The 19,011-nt window shown below is 41.5% G+C and overlaps 1 protein-coding gene across 5 annotated transcripts in view; it reads right to left on the bottom strand.

Annotated features, from left to right (window-relative positions):
- LOC137648740 (acetylcholine-gated ion channel acc-4-like) overlaps positions 1 to 19,011 on the bottom strand; it is a 184,969-nt gene that overhangs the window by 48,127 nt on the left and 117,831 nt on the right. For 4 of the 5 annotated variants that reach the window (XM_068381814.1, XM_068381816.1, XM_068381817.1 and 1 more), the window contains 4 exons: positions 15,842 to 16,022; positions 15,153 to 15,250; positions 7,574 to 7,684; positions 6,717 to 6,899 (listed from right to left, as the gene is read on the bottom strand). In XM_068381814.1, the coding sequence (XP_068237915.1) occupies positions 6,717 to 6,899; positions 7,574 to 7,684; positions 15,153 to 15,250; positions 15,842 to 16,022 (573 nt within the window). The remainder of the gene's footprint in view (positions 1 to 6,716; positions 6,900 to 7,573; positions 7,685 to 15,152; positions 15,251 to 15,841; positions 16,023 to 19,011) is intronic. The other variant, XM_068381815.1, reaches the window with a different exon arrangement.

Raw genomic sequence — 19,011 nt, forward strand, 5'->3', positions numbered from 1 at the left:
CAACAAAAACTTTATGCTTTCAGAGCGATGCCCTTCGGGCTAAACATAGCCCCAAGGATCTTTACGAAGCTTGCGAGCGCAGCGCTCAAACAGTTACGCCTAAAAGGGTTCCAAGTAGTAGCCTACCTGGACGATTGGTTGGTGTGGGCAGCATCCAGAGCAGAATGCTTGCAAGCTTCCCTACAAGTGATTCAGTTCCTGGAACATCTAGGTTTCATGATCAACAGAAAGAAGTCTCGTCTTTCTCCAGCTCAGAGGTTCCAGTGGTTGGGAATTCACTGGGATCTAGTGTCACACCGTTTTTCCATTCCGATGTCAAAGAGGAAGGAAATAGCGGGGTCTGTCAGGAGACTTCTAGGTTCCGAGAGGATATCAAGACGCAAACAAGAGAGGGTTTTGGGCTCTCTTCAGTTTGCATCAGTAACAGACCCAGTGCTAAGAGCACAGCTAAAAGATGCAGCGGGAGTATGGAGAACCTTTGCATCGAAAGAGCGAAGGGACTTGAAGAGACCGGTCCCACTTCGACTACGTTCTCTTCTCAGACCGTGGTCTCAAGCCAGTCGTTTAAAGAGGTCTCTACCTCTTCAGCCATCCCCCCCGTCAGTGACAATCCACACAGACGCCTCAAAGGTAGGATGGGGGGGTCACTCCCATCGGAAAAAAGTGCAAGGGACCTGGTCCAAGCTATTTGGGACTTTTCACATAAACTTTCTAGAAGCTATGGCAGTGCTTCTTACCCTGAAGAAAGTATCCCCACGTCACTCGATCCATGTAAGGTTGGTACTGGACAGCGAGGTGGTAGTGAAATGTCTGAATCGGCAGGGATCGAGATCCCCACCTCTCAACCAGGTAATGTTAGCCATATTCCGACTGGCGGAGAAGAAAAAGTGGCACCTGTCAGCAGTTCACCTTCAAGGAGTCCGGAATGTGACCGCGGACGCTCTATCCAGGGTTACACCGATAGAGTCAGAATGGTCCCTAGACGCAGGATCATTCTCCTTCATCTTGAGACAAGTCCCAGAACTGCAGATAGACCTCTTCGCGACGAAGGACAACAAGAAGCTGCCGAAATATGTGTCCCCATACGTGGACCCCTTGGCGGAAGCAGTAGATGCGATGTCCCTCGATTGGAACAGATGGTCCAGGATCTACCTGTTTCCCCCTCACAATCTGATGTTGAGGGTCCTCAACAAACTGAGATCCTTCAAGGGAGTAGCAGCAATAGTGGCCCACAAGTGGCCGAACAGTGTATGGTTCCCTCTAGCTCTGGAACTACGACTGAAGTTTCTACCACTCCCGGACCCAGTTCTGTCCCAGCAAGTCCAGAAGTCGACTGTCTACGCTTCATTACAGAAAACCCGAACCCTGCAGCTCATGATTTTCTCTCCCTAGCGGTGAAGAAACGGTTCGGAATCTCGAAAGATAGCATCGACTTCCTGGAAGAATACAAGTGTAAGTCTACTAGGAGGCAGTACGAATCTGCATGGAAGAAATGGGTAGCCTTTGTCAAAGACAAGAACCCACAAGAGATCTCTACGGAGTTCTGCCTATCCTTCTTCATTCACCTCCACGGACAGGGGCTGGCGGCTAACACAATTTCTACATGTAAGTCAGCTCTGACAAGACCCATTCTATATGCCTTCCAGGTAGACCTCGCTAACGAGATGTTTAACCCTGGATAGGTACGATGGGTCGTTTGCGATCCCGAGCGTAAAAAAAAACAGGTTTTTCTCACGTGACTCACCCCCGTGACTGAATTTGTGGGTGATCGACCTGCAGGAGGTGTCTCCCCTACACGCTCTAGTAGTGTCCAGATGTGCATTGCTGTAGCTGTACTCCTTCCCCGATTTCTGAGACGCATCGGGGTCGAGCGCGACCGAGTTTACCCTTCTAAGGTAGTTTGCATAATTATCAAAGTTATTACGTATTATGAAATTGTCGTAGAATGGTGCAACTTGTATAGGTTATCAGTTGTGGAAAGTCTTGGTGGATTGTTTGGCTACCATGTGCATGATTTTTTTTTTAGTTAAAATGTCGTTCATCACCACGAGGACCATTTTACCGGGAGTGCCCCTTTTTCATTTTTTTTCATTTTTTTGCCAAGTCATTTTTCCGTAAGATATTGCCAAATAGGGTCGTAAAACTTTTGCTTGTTTAGTGTTGGAAAGTGTGTCTAGATGATCTGGCTACCCATGCATGACTTTGTTTTTGTCAGATACGACGTAGTTATTGGTATATTGGGTATTTAACTGCGGTTACCAATTTCTGTTTTTTTTCAATATTTGTAAAAATTACTACGTAGTAAGGAATTGCCGTATATTATTCATTTTTTTTTCATGTTTATGTGTTAGAAAGTGTGCCTTGATGGTTGGGCTAACACGTGCATGTCTTTTTTTTTATCTGAGATGCCGTATATTAGAATGTCGGGCATTTTACCGCGAGTGTCCCTTTTTCATTTTTTTTCATTTTTTTGCCAAGTCATTTTTCCGTAAGATATTGCGAAATAGTGTCGTAAAACTTTTGCTTTTTTAGTGTTGGAAAGTGTGTCTAGATGATCTGGCTACCCATGCGTGATTTTGTTTTTGTCAGATACGACGTAGTTATTGGTATATTGGGTATTTAACTGCGGTTGCCAATTTCTGTTTTTTTTCAATATTTGTAAAAATTTACTACGTAGTAAGGAATTGCCGTATATTATTGATTTTTTTTTCATGTTTATGTGTTAGTAAGTGTGCCTTGATGGTTGGGCTAACACGTGCATGTCTTTTTTTTTTATCTGAGATGCCGTATATTAGAATGTTGGGCATTTTTCCGCGAGTGCCCCTTTTTATTTGTTTTGCATTTTTTTGCTTAGTCATGTTACCGTAAGGAATTGGCAAGTAGTGTCGCAAAACTTATATTTTTATAGTGTTGGAAAGTGTTTCTAGATGATCTGGCTACCCATGCCTATTTTTTTTTTAGCCAGATATGGCGTATATATAAGTATGTGTTCGATTTTCCTGTGATTGCCATTTTTTCGTTTTTTCCCATTTCTTTCAAAATTACTACGTACTAAGGAACTATCACAGAGTAATATTTCATTTATATGTTTATTTGTCGGAAAATGTGCCTTGATGGTTTGCCTAGCACGTGGCTGAAAATTTTTTTTTTCTGAAATGCCGTATATTAGAATGTTAGCCATTTTTCTGCGAGTGCCCCTTTTTATTTGTTTTGCATTTTTTTGCTTAGTCATGTTACCGTAAGGAATTGGCAATTAGTGTCGCAAAACTTATATTTTTATAGTGTTGGAAAGTGTTTCTAGATGATCTGGCTACCCATGCCTATCTTTTTTTTAGCCAGATATGGCGTATATATAGGTATGTGTTCGATTTTCCGGTGATTGCCATTTTTTCGTTTTTTCCCAATTCTTTCAAAATTACTACGTACTAAGGAACTATCACAGAGTAATGATTCCTCTAGATGTTTATTTGTCGGAAAATTTTGTTTACTTTTTTTTTGATTGAATATCATCAAATTTTTTTAGCTAAAATATTATATTGTTTTACATTTTTTTTTTTTTCGATTTTATTTCCCTTCAAAAAAATTTTTTTGGGTCAGAATTTTAATTTTATAGTCGTAAAATAATCGACAATTATCCAGCAACCCACCATATAATTTTTATGCATATCCAATAATAATTAGATTAGTAAATAACACCTTGAAATTGACATACCCTTCCTACATTTCAAGTGGCAGATTAGGGAGTCTGAGTCAGTGTGGTTGGCGGCCATTTTGTGGACATATCCGAAGCGTAAGCTGCCCTATCTATATATATTCTTGTTCCCTATAGAATTTGTGATATTTTGGTATATTTTTACCTGCATAAATATCATATTATATATTAAATATATGTATTTTTTTACGAAATTTCTAAGTACTCAAAAAATTACCTTTAGATATGGCCCCTGATATAAATGTAATTTACAAAATAATGAAGATTTTTTTACATATTTCTATTTTAGGATAACATATGTTTATTCCCTAAAAAAATTAGCCACTTCCTATTTCATTTGGGTACCCAAAAAAATTCATGAAATTTGGACAAATTTTTTTGGCCAAAAAAAAGTTACCCTTTTTTTCTCATTTCAGATCTTCACCTCCATGGGTCTGACTTCATCCAAAATACATCAAGATGTGTCCTAAACATTCAAGAATCAATTCCTAAAAGGATTTGTGTATATATGTATAAACTTTTTTTTTATGAATTTTTATGTCAGGTCTTTTTTTTCTACTTAATTTTTTAAAATATTTATAATAAATAGTTTTTCTGCAGATGAGTAGTATTTATCTTTACAGTTGTTTTAAGCATTCATTGAAGTTTTTTTTGGCAAAAGAAAAAAGGAGGTTACTGCAAAAACTGATTTTTCAAGAATTTTTTTTGGCGTCGGGGTCGTTCGTGTCCGAGTATACCCTTAAAGGGGTGTCCGAGGAGCGTACCTATCCAGGGTTAATAAGATCCCGAAGGCCTGTGCTAGGCTTAGACCATCAGCTCCTCCAAAGCCTATTTCTTGGTCGTTAGACAAAGTCCTTCATTTTGCCTCATTACTGGATAATGAGGAATGTGCATTGAAGGACCTGACTCAAAAAGTGATCTTCCTTTTTGCCCTTGCTTCTGGGGCCAGAGTTAGTGAGATTGTGGCCCTCTCGAGAGAGGAGGGCCGAGTTCAGTTCCTGGATGGGGGAGAACTGAACCTGTTTCCGGACCCTACGTTTCTCGCTAAGAACGAGTTGCCCACCAACAGGTGGGGTCCCTGGAGAATCTGCCCTCTGAAAGAAGATGCATCTCTATGTCCCGTAGAATGCCTAAAGGTCTATCTTCGTAGAACTTCAGACTTCCATGGGGGCCAACTATTCAGAGGAGAAACATCGGGCTCGAATTTATCTTTAAATCAGCTTAGGGCGAAAATTACATATTTTATTCGCAGAGCGGATCCTGACAGTTCACCCGCAGGTCATGATCCGAGGAAAGTTGCTTCATCCTTAAACTTCTTTAACTTTATGGATTTTGAACACCTTCGTTCATACACTGGCTGGAAGTCTTCCAGGGTATTCTTTCGCCACTATGCTAAGCAAGTGGAGCAGCTAAAGAGGTCTGTGGTAGCAGTTGGTTGCGTCGTTAACCCTGCTGTTTAACTCTGCGAGGAACAGTGGAATCATTTGGGACTTTGATTCTTGGGTGAGTGGTTAGTTATATGCATTGATATAACTAGTAGTGAAGGCTCTGAGAGCCCACAGTGACTGTTCCAGCGTTATGGTGATGGTAGCACAAGTACAGACAGGTGTGCCAAGCGTTTGCTAACGCTAATGTCAGCAAAGTAGTAACATGGACGTTAACTTTGATACCTGGGTATGTGGCAAGTGACATATTTGTTTTCTTTCAGATAACCATTCATCCATGCACTACGGTACTTGTGTAAATTGTTGGTCATCCACCTATCATATGTACATATTTATGGTGACCATGTCTATTTATTGTTACTCAATAAACTTGTTCTCGGGAACCTTGCGTCTCCTTCACCTATATTGATTTCATGTTATTTATTGAGCATTTAGCCTATGTATATTAATCGGGGATATCTATAATAGCCTATTCCTTAATGCAAAGCCTTGTTGCACTGGGTTATACTTTCCTTAGCATAAAGGACTCCACCCCTCTCTGAGGACGGTGGTGGCAGCAAGTTTAATCCTACGCAGATATAACCTTTTTGTCTAATTTTACTTCGACCAGGGTGCTGGTCGGGATTTTTCCCTTGGATGCTGTAGTCCCGTAAGACTATGCTTTACTTCATATAGAGTGAGACCACTATATTGTACTGGCTGGCGAGTAATTCATACATAGGTATATGTACTCTTCGTTCGTTTCTAGAGTCTAGTAGGACTCCTCCCTGTAGGGGGCAGGAAGCGCTTTCATGGCTTATGATTAGTGAAAAGATGTATAACGGTAACATCTTAGGTCTTTCAGTCGAGTTGACTAAGAAACATTCCTGAGGAGTACGGCACGTATTGAGAATCCACAGATACAGTAATGCTCTGGTATACTTCCATCAGGACGACATGGCTTGAGCCCAAAAAACGGATTTTGAGCGAAGCGAAAAATCTATTTTTGGGTAAGATAGCCATGTCGTCCTGATGGACCCGCCCTGTTCCTTTTCAAAAAAAAAAAAAAAAAAAAAAAGAGTGAAAAGGGTTGTAGGACCCCTCCCTACATACAGTATCTGTAGCACCTCGTGTATCGCTACAAGGAATACAGATGGCGCCGCGAGCGGCGCAGGGCACGCTTTCGAAACGGGGAGGAGAGATGCCTTACGAACGGCTCCCCCCTTTCTTATCGTTTTCGTTTTCTTGCCATTTGACCCCTACGAAGTGTTAACTCTATTCGGGGTATAGATTGCTATGAGGCGTGTCAAGAATACGTCCACTGATATTTACGATATCCCTAAGGTCTTTTTTAGGGATACTCGCTCCAGGAGTTAGAATTCTGGGTACCTGAAGGTAAATTCTCTGGGAATATCGCCGTAGTTGTAATATACCCTAGGAAGCTGCCTTTAAGGAACTTCCATCAGGACGACATGGCTATCTTACCCAAAAATAGATTTTTCGCTTCGCTCAAAATCCGTTTGTCTACATCTAGTAAAACATGTAAACTTGAAAAATTCAGACAATTAAATTCAACAAACCTTTAGATTTGAAAATGTCAGCCTGGAATCCTTCCAAGTATAAGTTGTTATCATGTCAAAGGCATACATGAGGTCAAGTAGTGAGAAAGCCCTGATGGAAGTGATATTTATCTCGATGCCAACAACAACTGCTGTGTTGTTAGCCTGTTGAGGGGGTAACTGCGTGATGTAGGAATCAGGTATCTGAAATATACCCCATAGTGGAAAATTTTAAACATAGAAATTCACTTATAGTAAGTCAAATTTAATAACGATTTCTACTGAGAAATTTTTTGGTGGTATGTGTATACAGTAAAAGAATACTAAAATTGGTGATGTTATAGGTTATAGTATCTAGAGACCACAAAACTACATACACTCATGAAAAATCACAATTTAAAGAAAAAACTTCTTTGTTGGCTCATTTATAAAAATAGAAAAATATAATATACAATGACATTAAATGACTCTTCTCCCTATACTATATTCAAAAGCTGTTTTTATTTTTAAATGTATATAAAGGATATAAAGCTATTAACTTTTTCCTTACTAATTCACATAGTACTGTACTGTATACCGAAAACAATATAAAAGTATCAACTCTTCTTTTTCTATTCATCTGATTTTATCAAAACCTAAACAAAATAAATTCATTCTCTGATATGCAAGGGCAAAATATAGATTAAAACCTTGGAAACATAATTGACATATATTTAGAACAAGATATCACATTCTAATAACATTATAGAAATTAACATGAATAATAGGGATAATGATTTTAAATAAAAAAAAAATACTGTACAATATGAGGAAAACTAAAAAAAATTACAAAGCTAAGGAGAATTAATCTAAAAGATGAAGAACTTTAATTTACTTGCCTTGACTAAATTGCAGTCGGTCTCATCACTTTGATCAGGACAGTCAAATAAGAAATCACACCGCTGACTTATTTTCACACATGAACCATCATCACAAGTGAACTGTCCTTCCTTTTAAAGAAAATTTACTTAAAGGGAAAGTGTCTATTTGACAAAAATCATGCGTATCTACTGTAATACACATACAGTACTGTATAAGCATTAAATTACCACTTATTGTCAAGGGAATTACTTTACTTTCAGTGTAGTATAGAATTTCAAATTTAATGTTAGTTGTGTACTTGAAGCACTAAACCAAGTTAAAAAAAAACATAGATGTTCACATGGTATTCATTACTGCCTCAAGGTCTAATATTTATAACTACAGTGCAGGACAATAAAGTACATTTTTATGTATATGCAGTGTTAAATGTGTTTTTGTTCAAAAAACTTTTCCAATCTTGTGTTTACTTTGTATCAACACATTATGTATTGAGCTGGGGTAAATTTTAAAATTTAGAGAATCTTTTTGAAGAGAGCAAAATCCTCACCATTCACAATTCTCAATTATATTGTTATGAATAATGTCAAATAAAATGTGCGTAGGCCAGCCTTTAGCCAGGTTTTTTTTAGTAATCTGAGTTGGTAACATAACATAGGACACATTCTTTAATTATTTATTGAAGTCAGTGACTGATTGTAGTTCATACAAAATAATTTATGATTGTAAACCCGCAAAAAACTATCTTGCATTTTAAAGAGTTAATCTTTTCTTTGAACAATGTATTGAACACTTTACTCATTGACATATACATTACGATAATTTTATTTAAAAATGTTATTTTCATTAGTAAAATAAATTTTTGAATATACTTACCCGATAATCATGTAGCTGTCAACTCCGTTGCCCGACAGAATTCTACGGAAGGGATACGCCAGCGATCGCTATACAAGAGGGGGGTGTACTCACAAGCGCCACCTGTGGCCAGGTACTGCAGTACTTCTTGTTGACACCACTTCAATTTTTCCTCGGTCCACTGGTTCTATGGGGAGGAAGGGTGGGTCAATTAAATCATGATTATCGGGTAAGTATATTCAAAAATTTATTTTACTAATGAAAATAACATTTTTCAATATTAAACTTACCCGATAATCATGTAGCTGATTCACACCCAGGGAGGTGGGTGAAAACCAGTGTACATGTATATCAAGAAGCTAAGTATCCCGTATTTCATATTATCAGTTATTCAAAATAACAATGAAATTACAAGTACCTGGTAAGGAAGTCGACTTGAGCCATTACTCTGCCTTAAATAAGTTCGTCTTCCTTACTGAGCGCAGCGTTCCTCTTAGGAGGCTGAACAACTCTAAGGTGCTGAAGTATCAAGGGCTGCAACCCATACTAAAGGACCTCATCACAACCTTTAACCTCGGCGCTTCTCAAGAAAGAATTGACCACCCGCCAAATCAACAAGGATGTGGAAGGCTTCTTAGCCGACCGTACAACCCATAAAAAGTATTCAAGAGAAAGGTTAAAAGGTTATGGGATTATGGGAATGTAGTGGCTGAGCCCTCGCCTACTACTGCATTCGTTGCTACGAATGGTCCCAGGGTGTAGCAGTACTCGTAAAGAGACTGGACATCTTTGAGATAGAATGATGCGAACACTGACTTGCTTCTCCAATAGGTTGCATCCATAACACTCTGCAGAGAATGGCTCTGTTTGAAGGCCACTGAAGTAGCCACAGCTCCCACTTCATGTGTCCTTACCTTCAGCAAAGCAAGGTCTTTTTCCTTCAGATGAGAATGTGCTTCTCTAATCAGAAGCCTGAATAGTAAGAAACTGAGTTCTTAGAACTTGGAAAAGAAGGTTTCTTGATAGCACACCATAAGGCTTCTGATTGTCCTCGTAAAGGTTAAGACCTTTTAGATAGTACCTAAGAGCTCTAACTGGGCAAAGTACTCTCTCCAGTTCATTCCCCACCAAGTTGGACAGGCTTGGGATCTCGAACGACTTAGGCCAAGGACGTGAAGGAAGCTCGTTTAGCAAAAACCGAGCTGCAAGGAACATGTAGCCGTTTCAGATGTGAAAACAATGATCCTGCTGAAGGTGTGGATCTCACTTACTCTTTTAGCTGTTGTCAAGCACACGAGGAAAAGAGTTTTTAATGTGAGGTCCTAAAAAGAGGCTGATTGGAGAGGTTCAAATCTTGATGACATAAGGAACCTTAGGACCACGTCTAGATTCCAGCCTGGAGTGGACAACCGACGTTCCTTTGAGGTCTCAAAAGACCTAGGGAGGTCCTGTAGATCTTTGTTGGTGGAAAGATCCAAGCCTCTGTGGCGGAAAACCGCTGCCAACATACTTCTGTAACCCTTGATCGTAGGAGCTGAAAGGGATCTTACTTTCCTTAGATATAACAGGAAGTCAGCAATCTGGGTTACAGTGGTACTGGTTGAGGAAACTGCATTGGTCTTGTACCAGCTACGGAAGACTTCCCCTTGAGACTGATAGATTCTGAGAGTGGATGTTCTCCTTGCTTTGGCAATCGCTCTGGCTGCCTCCTTCGAAAAGCCCCTAGCTCTTGAGAGTCTTTCGAAAGTCTGAAGGCAGTCAGACGAAGAGCGTGGAGGTTTGGGTGTACCTTCTTTACGTGAGGTAGACGTAGAAGGTTCACTCCTAGAGGAAGAGCCCTGGGAATGTCGACCAGCCATTGCAGTACCTCTAAGAACCATTCTCTCGCGGGCCAGAGCGGAGCCAACCAACGTCAGCCGTGTCCCTTGCGAGAGGAGAACTTCTGAAGTACCCTGTTGACAATCTTGAACGGCGGGAATGCATACAGGTCGAGATGGAACCAATCCAGCAGAAAAGCATCCACGTGAACTGCTGCTGGGTCTGGAATCAGAGAACAATACAACAGGAGTCTCTAGGTTATCGAGGTAGCGAACAGATCTATGGTTGGCTGACCCCACAGGGCCCAAAGTCTGCTGCAAACATTCTTGTGAAGGGTCCACTCTGTGGGGATGACCTGACCCTTCCGGCTGAGGTGATCTGCCATGACATTCATACCGCCCTGAATGAACCTCGTTACCAGCGTGAGCTTTCGATCTTTAGACCAGATGAGGAGGTCCCTTGCGATCTAGAACAACTTCACGAAAGAGTCCCTCCCTGCTTGAAGATGTAAGCCCGGGCTGTGGTGTTGTCAGAGTCCACCTCCACCACTTTGTTAAGCTGGAGGGACTTGAAGTTTATCAAGGCCAGAAGAACCGCCAACAACTCCTTGCAATTGATGTGAAGTGTCCTTTGTTCCTGATTCCATGTTCCCGAGCATTCCTGTCCGTCCAAAGTCGCACCCCAGCCCGTGTCTGATGCGTCCGAGAGGAGAAGGCGGTCGGGTTTCTGAACAGCCAAAGGTAGACTTCCTTGAGAAGAAAGCTGTTCTTACACCACGCGAGAGAAGACCTCCTCTCTTCGGAAACAGGAACTGAGACCGTCTCTAGCGTCATGTCCTTTATCCAGTGAGCAGCTGGATGATACTGAAGGGGGGGAGGTGGAGTCTCCCTAACACGATGAACAGGGCCAGCGATGAAAGTGTCCCTGTTAGACTCATCCACTACCTGACTGAGCATCGGTTCCTTCTCAGCATGCTCTGGATGCATCTTAGGGCTTGGAAGATCCTTGGGGCCGACGGAAAAGCCCGAAAAGCTCGACTCTGAAGATCCATACCCAGGGAGACAATGGTCTGGGATGGGACGAGCTGAGACTCCTCAAAATTGACCAGGAGGCCCAGTTCCTTGGTCAGATCCATAGTCCATCTGAGAATCTCCAGACAGCGACGACTTGTGGGAGCTCTTAAAAGCCAGTCGTCTGACGGAGCCGGACACAAGATCATGGTACTGCTGCACAGTCTGTGAACTGTCAACCATGGGGAAGCGAGGAAGTACAGTGACAACCCGAAGCTGTCTAGACTGTCTGGGTCGTACAGACAACTCCTTATCGGGTTGCTGAGGTGCCGCACTGCGTCACAACAAGTCACTTCTGCTGGTTGTTGAACGTCTTCCCAGTGACACACTGACTCCGTAAACAAAAAAAAAATCCTCTAACAAGGACTAAGCTTGGACTGCATGTCTTGCAACACAGCTCAAGGTCTATGGGAGCAGGTGTGGTAACAGACGGGGTTAGCGACTGAAGTGGAACCATTACCTTCCCTGGGAGCATGTTATGCTTAAATAAAAGTCCATAGGAGGCTACGCAGCTAAAGGCTCCTCTCCAAATGACAGAGTCCTCAAGGGAATATCAGAAGGAGGGAGAAAAGCACTTTCTCATCTACAGGGACCATATCCGAGAAAAGTTAAGTTCTCTCAGTGAGGGTTTCACTGGTGCAAAAGCAGCAGACTAGAAGGCAACGTTATGAAACTGCTTGACAGTCTAGTGAGTTGGCAACAACCAAAGATGTGTGACTGAGAAGCATGCGGTAAGGTATGCAGAGCATGTTGTATGCAGAGCATGCTGTATGCAGAGCATGCTGTATGCAGAGCATGCTGTATGTAGAGCATGCTGTAAGGTAAGCAGAGCGTGTTGCATGGCGTGTAACATTTCTCAGAAATTCCATGACCAGTGCTAGAGTGAGTAATATCGCATTACCGTCCATTGAAAGTGCACGTGCCGAGGGAATTGATTTAGACTGTTTTGTTGATGAATTTGATAGCCGGCATGATAATCGTAGAATTAAGCTACACTAAATGTACTATAATCTACTTCACCTCAGGAAAGGGAAACTCGCCCTGTTGGCAACACTGCATTACTTCATGCATGCTTGCATGGGGTTTTAATATATTTACCTTACATTCATAACTCATGATTCATTTTTGTTTTGAAGATATTTTTGCCATATTTTGCGATATTGTTAAAAATATATTGCAAGGAATACATATATATTTTTATATAAGTAATACAAAAAACCTCCATTATCATAATGTTTGTGTAGGCATACATGTATATGATTACAAATGCAAGTATGAAAGTAATGAGGTGTTATTATTGTCATTTGTTATTTCCAAGTTGAATGGGAAGAGGCTCAAGTTGAGGAGAAAGTGGCAGATGCATGCGTTGAGGTGGCTGACTCATAGCATGAGGTTGCTGCCTCAAGAGTTGCGCTTGCTGTAAGGGTTGCGGATGCGCAGTAGCAGGTTCCTGAGGAACGAGTTAAGGTTCCTGAGGTGTGAGCTGCGAGAGTTGAGGTAGCGGCTGCGCAGAACGCAGTTCTTGTCTCGCGAGTTGAGGTTCCTGAGGTGCTAGCCTAAGGAGTTGAGGCTCTCGCCTTGAGGAGGGTTGAGGTCGCTGCAGCGAGTGCTGAGGTGGCTGCCTCATTGATGGAAGAGGTTGTCGTACCTCAAGAGATTGTTGCCTCGCTGGTGGAACCGCAAGCGGAAGCGGAGGAAGTAAGGCATAAGATTCCTGCTCCCATTGCTGAGGTTGCCTTAAGGAAGGCGGAGGTTGCTGCACACCGCTGGTAACTGGCAACTCAGTACGCGGTAAGGTATCCTGAGGAACCTCAACATCGTACGCCTGGCAGACTGGACTGCGGTGAGGCGGAGCGATCGCAGGAGGAGGTGTAACCTTCTCAGCCTGACACTCACGCATTAAGACCGCAAGCTGTGACTGCATGGACTGCAGCAAAGTCATCTTGGGGTCGGCAGACGCTAAGGTCTGCTGAGGCAAAGCCTTAACAGAAGATGAGGTCTGTTGCGGCATCACCTTACCTCTCTTAGGAGGTGTGCAGTCACCTGATGACTGCGGAGAGTCAGAGCTAACCCAATGACTGCATCCGGGTTGTTGAACTCTAGAGGTCTGGACTTTACGTTTAAGAGGTCTTGAGACCTGAGTCCAGCGTTATCTCCCCGAAATTTCTTCTGCAGACGAGTAAAATAAGGGCTCAATCGTCTGCGGGTGGGAGTGACGGTCTCTGTAAGACACGCCCGCAACCACCGAGGATACTTCTGTGCGCCGATCAAGGCCTGCCGAACCCTTTTGCCCTTCGACATTGCTTCTCCCCTGGGCTTGGGAGCTTGCAAGAGGTCCCGGACTGGGAGGACGACTGGCACGCAAGAAGTACCCTCACGCACAACACTGACACACTTTGCGCTAATCACTTATCACTTTTGAATTTCTGTTTGCACTTATTTCACTGAACTCGAAACTTTAAGTGGTTTGTACCTGAAACACGCAATTCTATCCTTCTTTAAAAGTTAGTAATTGCGAAAACAGAATTACAATGTAACAGAAAAATCTAATGAAAGATAAATAATTCAGTGGCTGGAAAGAGACTAAACACTAGATCAAATAAACTACGTTTAAAATCTCTCACCGCATAAAGCTTGAGAACAAGAATAAACTCTAGAAACGTTTACCTTCTTCCCCTAAAGAGACTAGGGAGAAGAGCAAAAACGATAACAACGTTACTCGCTTGAACGAAACGTTTATCCAGCTCTCTCTCCCTCCGTCTCTATCTCTCTCTCTCTCTCTCTCTAGACTTAGAACCTGAGAGAAGAGCCCAATCATATATACTCGTTAAAACATATTATTGTTAAAGGAAAAAAACTGAAAGATTTCCCAAATAAAAAGTTCCTTTATTAGAATTAAAACCATTAAGCTAAGAAAGAATGAACAAAACGTTATAAACGGTTTACTCTTACTGCAACGTGACACCGTGAAAATTCTCTCTCTATCGTAACGATAGAGCGCAAGTTGAACGTTCTGAACGTCAACAACTGCAGAGACAAAACAAAACGTTAGTTCAACTTTGAAACAGTACGAGACTATCAAAGAAATTCTTTCAAAAACATTAAAATAGCATAATATGTTAACAGGTAAAACCGAAATGACGGGCTCAATGTTAATTAACTTCGGTACAAGAAAAGACCGCCTACTATTAGGAAAGGTCGAATATAAACAAATATAAAAATTAATTTTAATAATTTTATAAAAAAGGAAGTTAATCGAAGAGGCCTATAAAAGGCGGAGAGATATAAAATAAATCTATAACTTTTGTTAAGCAAAATTAAGAAAGAGAGTCTATACTCTCTTAGACACCAACACTTCCGTCTAAGGGAAGGGTCGGCCATTTAAAGGTGAAAGAGAGTTCATACTCTCTTCGTCACCATAATTAATCAAATTAATTCCAAAAGCTAGCTAAGCTAATAATAAAACTTCCTGAATAGCGAAAGCTGAAATCTTAGAGCAATACTTCACCAAAAACCGTGAACAAGACTCCAAAATTATAAGCGTATCCATGAACGTCTTGCCGGAAGCACGACAGAGGAAAAATTGAAGTGGTGTCAACAAGAAGTACTGCAGTACCTGGCCACAGGTGGCGCTTGTGAGTACACCCCCCTCTTGTATAGCGATCGCTGGCGTATCCCTTCCGTAGAATTCTGTCGGGCAACGGAGTTGACAGCTACATGATTATCGGGTAAGTTTAATATTGAAAATAAAACATTTATTGAATCAAATTCAGCTAAATGATTTACGATTTTAAATACCAACACACCAATTCAAACCTAACTCTATATCTCATACAGAAAATTTTCCTTCATTTACCTTGCAAGTTGTAAACACAAGAGGAATAGGGGCTTCCTGTACTAGCGAACAAAGATCCTTTCGCACAACCCAATCGTGACGTCCCAAAGGATACTGATCTGTTTGTGGAGAGGAAAACAAAATGACATATAAAATCATATCATATAACTAATATCTAAATTTCATGTTAGGTCTTATTCATGCACACATTATACCCCATGGAAATATATCATGTACTGTATAAATTAATCTTAAACTGATTCAAACTATAATTTTACACAAGGGAAATGTAAGTGAGGAGAATTCAGTATACTGTATTGTATCATAAGATGAGGGATTGATCAAAACTATTCACCTTAAATTCAAATTCTTTAGAAGATGAATAAAAAACTGAAGTTGCTCTTTTTTAGCTAGAGAAGTGGTTTTAAAAATCTGAATTTATTTTAATATAAAAATACATATGCATGACATGTACTTTGCAACAGCATTTCTACTGGAAATACTGTACTGTATTTCATAAGTATATTTTTCACCCTCATATAATCCATGGAGGAAGAAGATCCATAGAATAGGACACAGATATAAACAAATATAAATCATAACTAATATATCAACAAGCTGCATTTGGCAACAGGCAGCCAGTCTAACACTTATAAAGAGGAGCAGTATTTGTCTCATTTTCTGAGGCACATATATCAAATGGAACTTACTAGCCTTTGTAGAAATCATTGTTGCATTTGTAGTCATATCCAACAGATAGGTCAACACCCAATTATCTCCAGACCATTGGAGATTGGAGTAATAAAATCCTTGAAAATATGGCTTGCTATCTGGAGTACCAATGATCAAGAATGTTTGATCAAATAAAGAGTCAGCACAAAGTCCACGTACCTACAACAGAACATTTCATTCTTTATGAAAGTGGATAAACCAAAATGTAGTTTACATTGTCTAGAAGATCCTGTGGATTGCTCTTGAAGGTAGAGACTGGGACATGCAGTACAGTACTAGGAAATAGTTCCATTGTTTTTATCTAGATGCTTAAAAAATGGTCTGAATTTTGAGTTATTCATGCTAAAAAAACATTGGAATTCTAATAAAAATGATATTTTAATTATAAAATAAATTTTTGAATATACTTACCCGGTGAATATATAATAGCTGAGCCTCCGGCGGCTCGACAGAAAAAACACACAAAAACTCGCGAGCGATCGCTATGAAGGTTGCGGGTGTGCCCACTAGCGCCAACTATCGGCCAGATACCGCATATACATGTAAACAGACCCAATTTTTCTCATCCCGCTGGGTCTCTATCGGGGAGGAAGGGGGGGGGCCTTTAATTTATATATTCACCGGGTAAGTATATTCAAAAATTTATTTTATAATTAAAATATCATTTTTAAATATTTAACTTAGCCGGTGAATATATAATAGCTGATTCACACCCATGGTGGTGGGTAGAGACCAGAGTTAATTAAGTTTACAGCGTATATGCTTAGAGTTTTTGACAGTTATATCATAACAAAACCCAAATATATAAAGGTACCTGGTAAGGAAGTTGACTTAGACGATTACTCTGCCTTATTAGTCTGTCTTCCTCATGAATCCCAGCGATCCTCTTAGGATGCTGGAAGACTCCCAGGAGCTGAAGTATTAAGGCTGCAACCCATACAACAGGACCTCATCAAACCCCTAATCTGGGCGCTCTCAAGAAATGACTTTGACTACCCGCCAAATCAACCAGGATGCGAAAGGCTTCTTAGCCTTCCGTACAACCCAAAAAACAATATTAAAAACATTTCAAGAGACAGATTAAAAAGGATATTGGAATTAGGGTAATGTAGTGGTAGAACCCTCACCCACTACTGCACTCGCTGCAACGAATGGACCCAGTGTGTAGCAGTCCTCGTAAAGAGTCTGGACATCTTTTAAGTAAAATGACGCGAACACTGACTTGCTTCTCCAAAAAGTCGCGTCCATAATACTTTACAGAGATTTATTTTGCTTGAAGGCCACGGAGGTTGCTATAGCTCTAACTTCGTGCGTCTTAACCTTAAGTAAACATCGGTCTTTCTCATTCAAGTGAGAATGAGCTTCTCGTATTAAAAATCTGATAAAATATGACAAAGCATTCTTTGACATAGGCAATGATGGTTTCTTAACTGAGCACCATAATGCCTCAGATTTACCTCGTAATGACTTAGTACTAGCTAAATAGAACTTAAGAGCTCTAACAGGACATAATACTCTTTCCAGTTCGTTGCCTACGATCTCTGATAAGCAAGGAATATCAAAAGATTTAGGCCAAGGACGAGAAGGCAGTTCATTTTTGGCCAGGAAACCAAGTTGAAGTGAACAAGTGGCTTTTTCTGTAGAAAAGCCGATGTTCTTACTGAAGGCATGAAGTTCACTGACCCTTTTAGCCGAAGCCAAGCACACTAGGAAAAGTGTCTTGAGGGTGAGATCCTTCAGGGAGGCTGAATGTGATGGCTCAAACCTGTCTGACATCAGGAACCTTAGGACCACGTCTAAGTTCCATTCAGGAGTTGCCAAACGACGTTCCTTAGAGGTCTCGAAAGACTTAAGGAGATCTTGGAGATCTTTATTGTTGGAAAGATCTAAGCCTCTATGTCGAAAGACCGAAGCCAACATGCTCCTGTAGCCCTTAATCGTGGGAGCTGAAAGGGAGCGAACCTTTCTCAGATGTAAAAGAAAATCTGCGATTTGGGCTACAGAGGTACTGGACGAGGACACAGATGCTGACTTGCACCAGTCTCAAAAGACTTCCCACTTCGACTGGTATACTCTAATGGTAGAAGCTCTCCTCGCTCTTGCAATCGCACTGGCTGCCTCCTTCGAAAAGCCTCGAGCTCTTGAGAGTCTTTCGATAGTCTGAAGGAAGTCAGACGAAGAGCGGGGAGGCTTTGATGGACATTCTTTACGTGGGGCTGACGTAACAGATCTACCCTTAGAGGAAGACTTCTTGGAAAGTCTACCAGCCATTGAAGTACCTCGGTGAACCACTCTCTCGCGGGCTAGAGGGTAGCTGCAGTACCTTGTTGACTATCTTGAATGGTGGGAATGCATATAAGTCCAGAAGAGACCAATCCAGTAGAAACGCGTCTATGTGGATTGCTTCTGTATCTAGGACTGGAGAGCAATAGATTGGTAACCTTTTGGTCAACGAGGAGGCAAAGAGGTCTATGGTGGGTTGACCCCAAGTAGCCCAAAGACTCTTGCCCACGTCCTTGTGGAGGGTCCATTCCGTGGGTATCACCTGACCCCTCCGACTGAGACAGTCTGCCAAGACGTTCAAGTCCCCCTGGATGAATCTCGTCAACAGGGAGATGCCTCGATTTCTTGACCATAAGAGAAGGTCCCTTGCGATCTCGAGCAGCGTGAAGGAGTGTGTGCCTCCTTGCTTGGAGATGTACGCCAAAGCTGTGGTGTTGTCTGAGTTGACCTCTACCACTTAGTTTCGAAGAAGCTTTCGAATATCATCAAGGCCAAGTGGACTGCTAATAGCTCCTTGCCGTTGATGTGCATGCTCTTCTGACTTGAGGTCCACAGACCCGAGCATTCCCGACCGTCCAGGGTCGCACCCCAACCCAAATCCGACGCGTCTGAGAACAACACGTGGTTTGGGTTCTTGACTGCTAGGGATAGTCCCTCTCTCAGACTGATATTGCTGTCCCACCATTTCAGGCATGCCTTTACTGGTTCGGAGACTGGGAATGATACCGTCTCTAACGTCTTGTCCTAGTTCCAGTGAGAGGCTAGATGGAACCGGAGAGGCAGAAGGTGTAGTCTCCCTAGTGAGACAAACTGCTCCAGGGATGAGAGAGTCCTTACGAGACTGTTCCAACTCCTGACTGAACAA

This window comes from Palaemon carinicauda, chromosome 10 (assembly GCF_036898095.1).
Source record: "Palaemon carinicauda isolate YSFRI2023 chromosome 10, ASM3689809v2, whole genome shotgun sequence".
Classification (NCBI taxonomy): domain Eukaryota; kingdom Metazoa; phylum Arthropoda; class Malacostraca; order Decapoda; family Palaemonidae; genus Palaemon; species Palaemon carinicauda.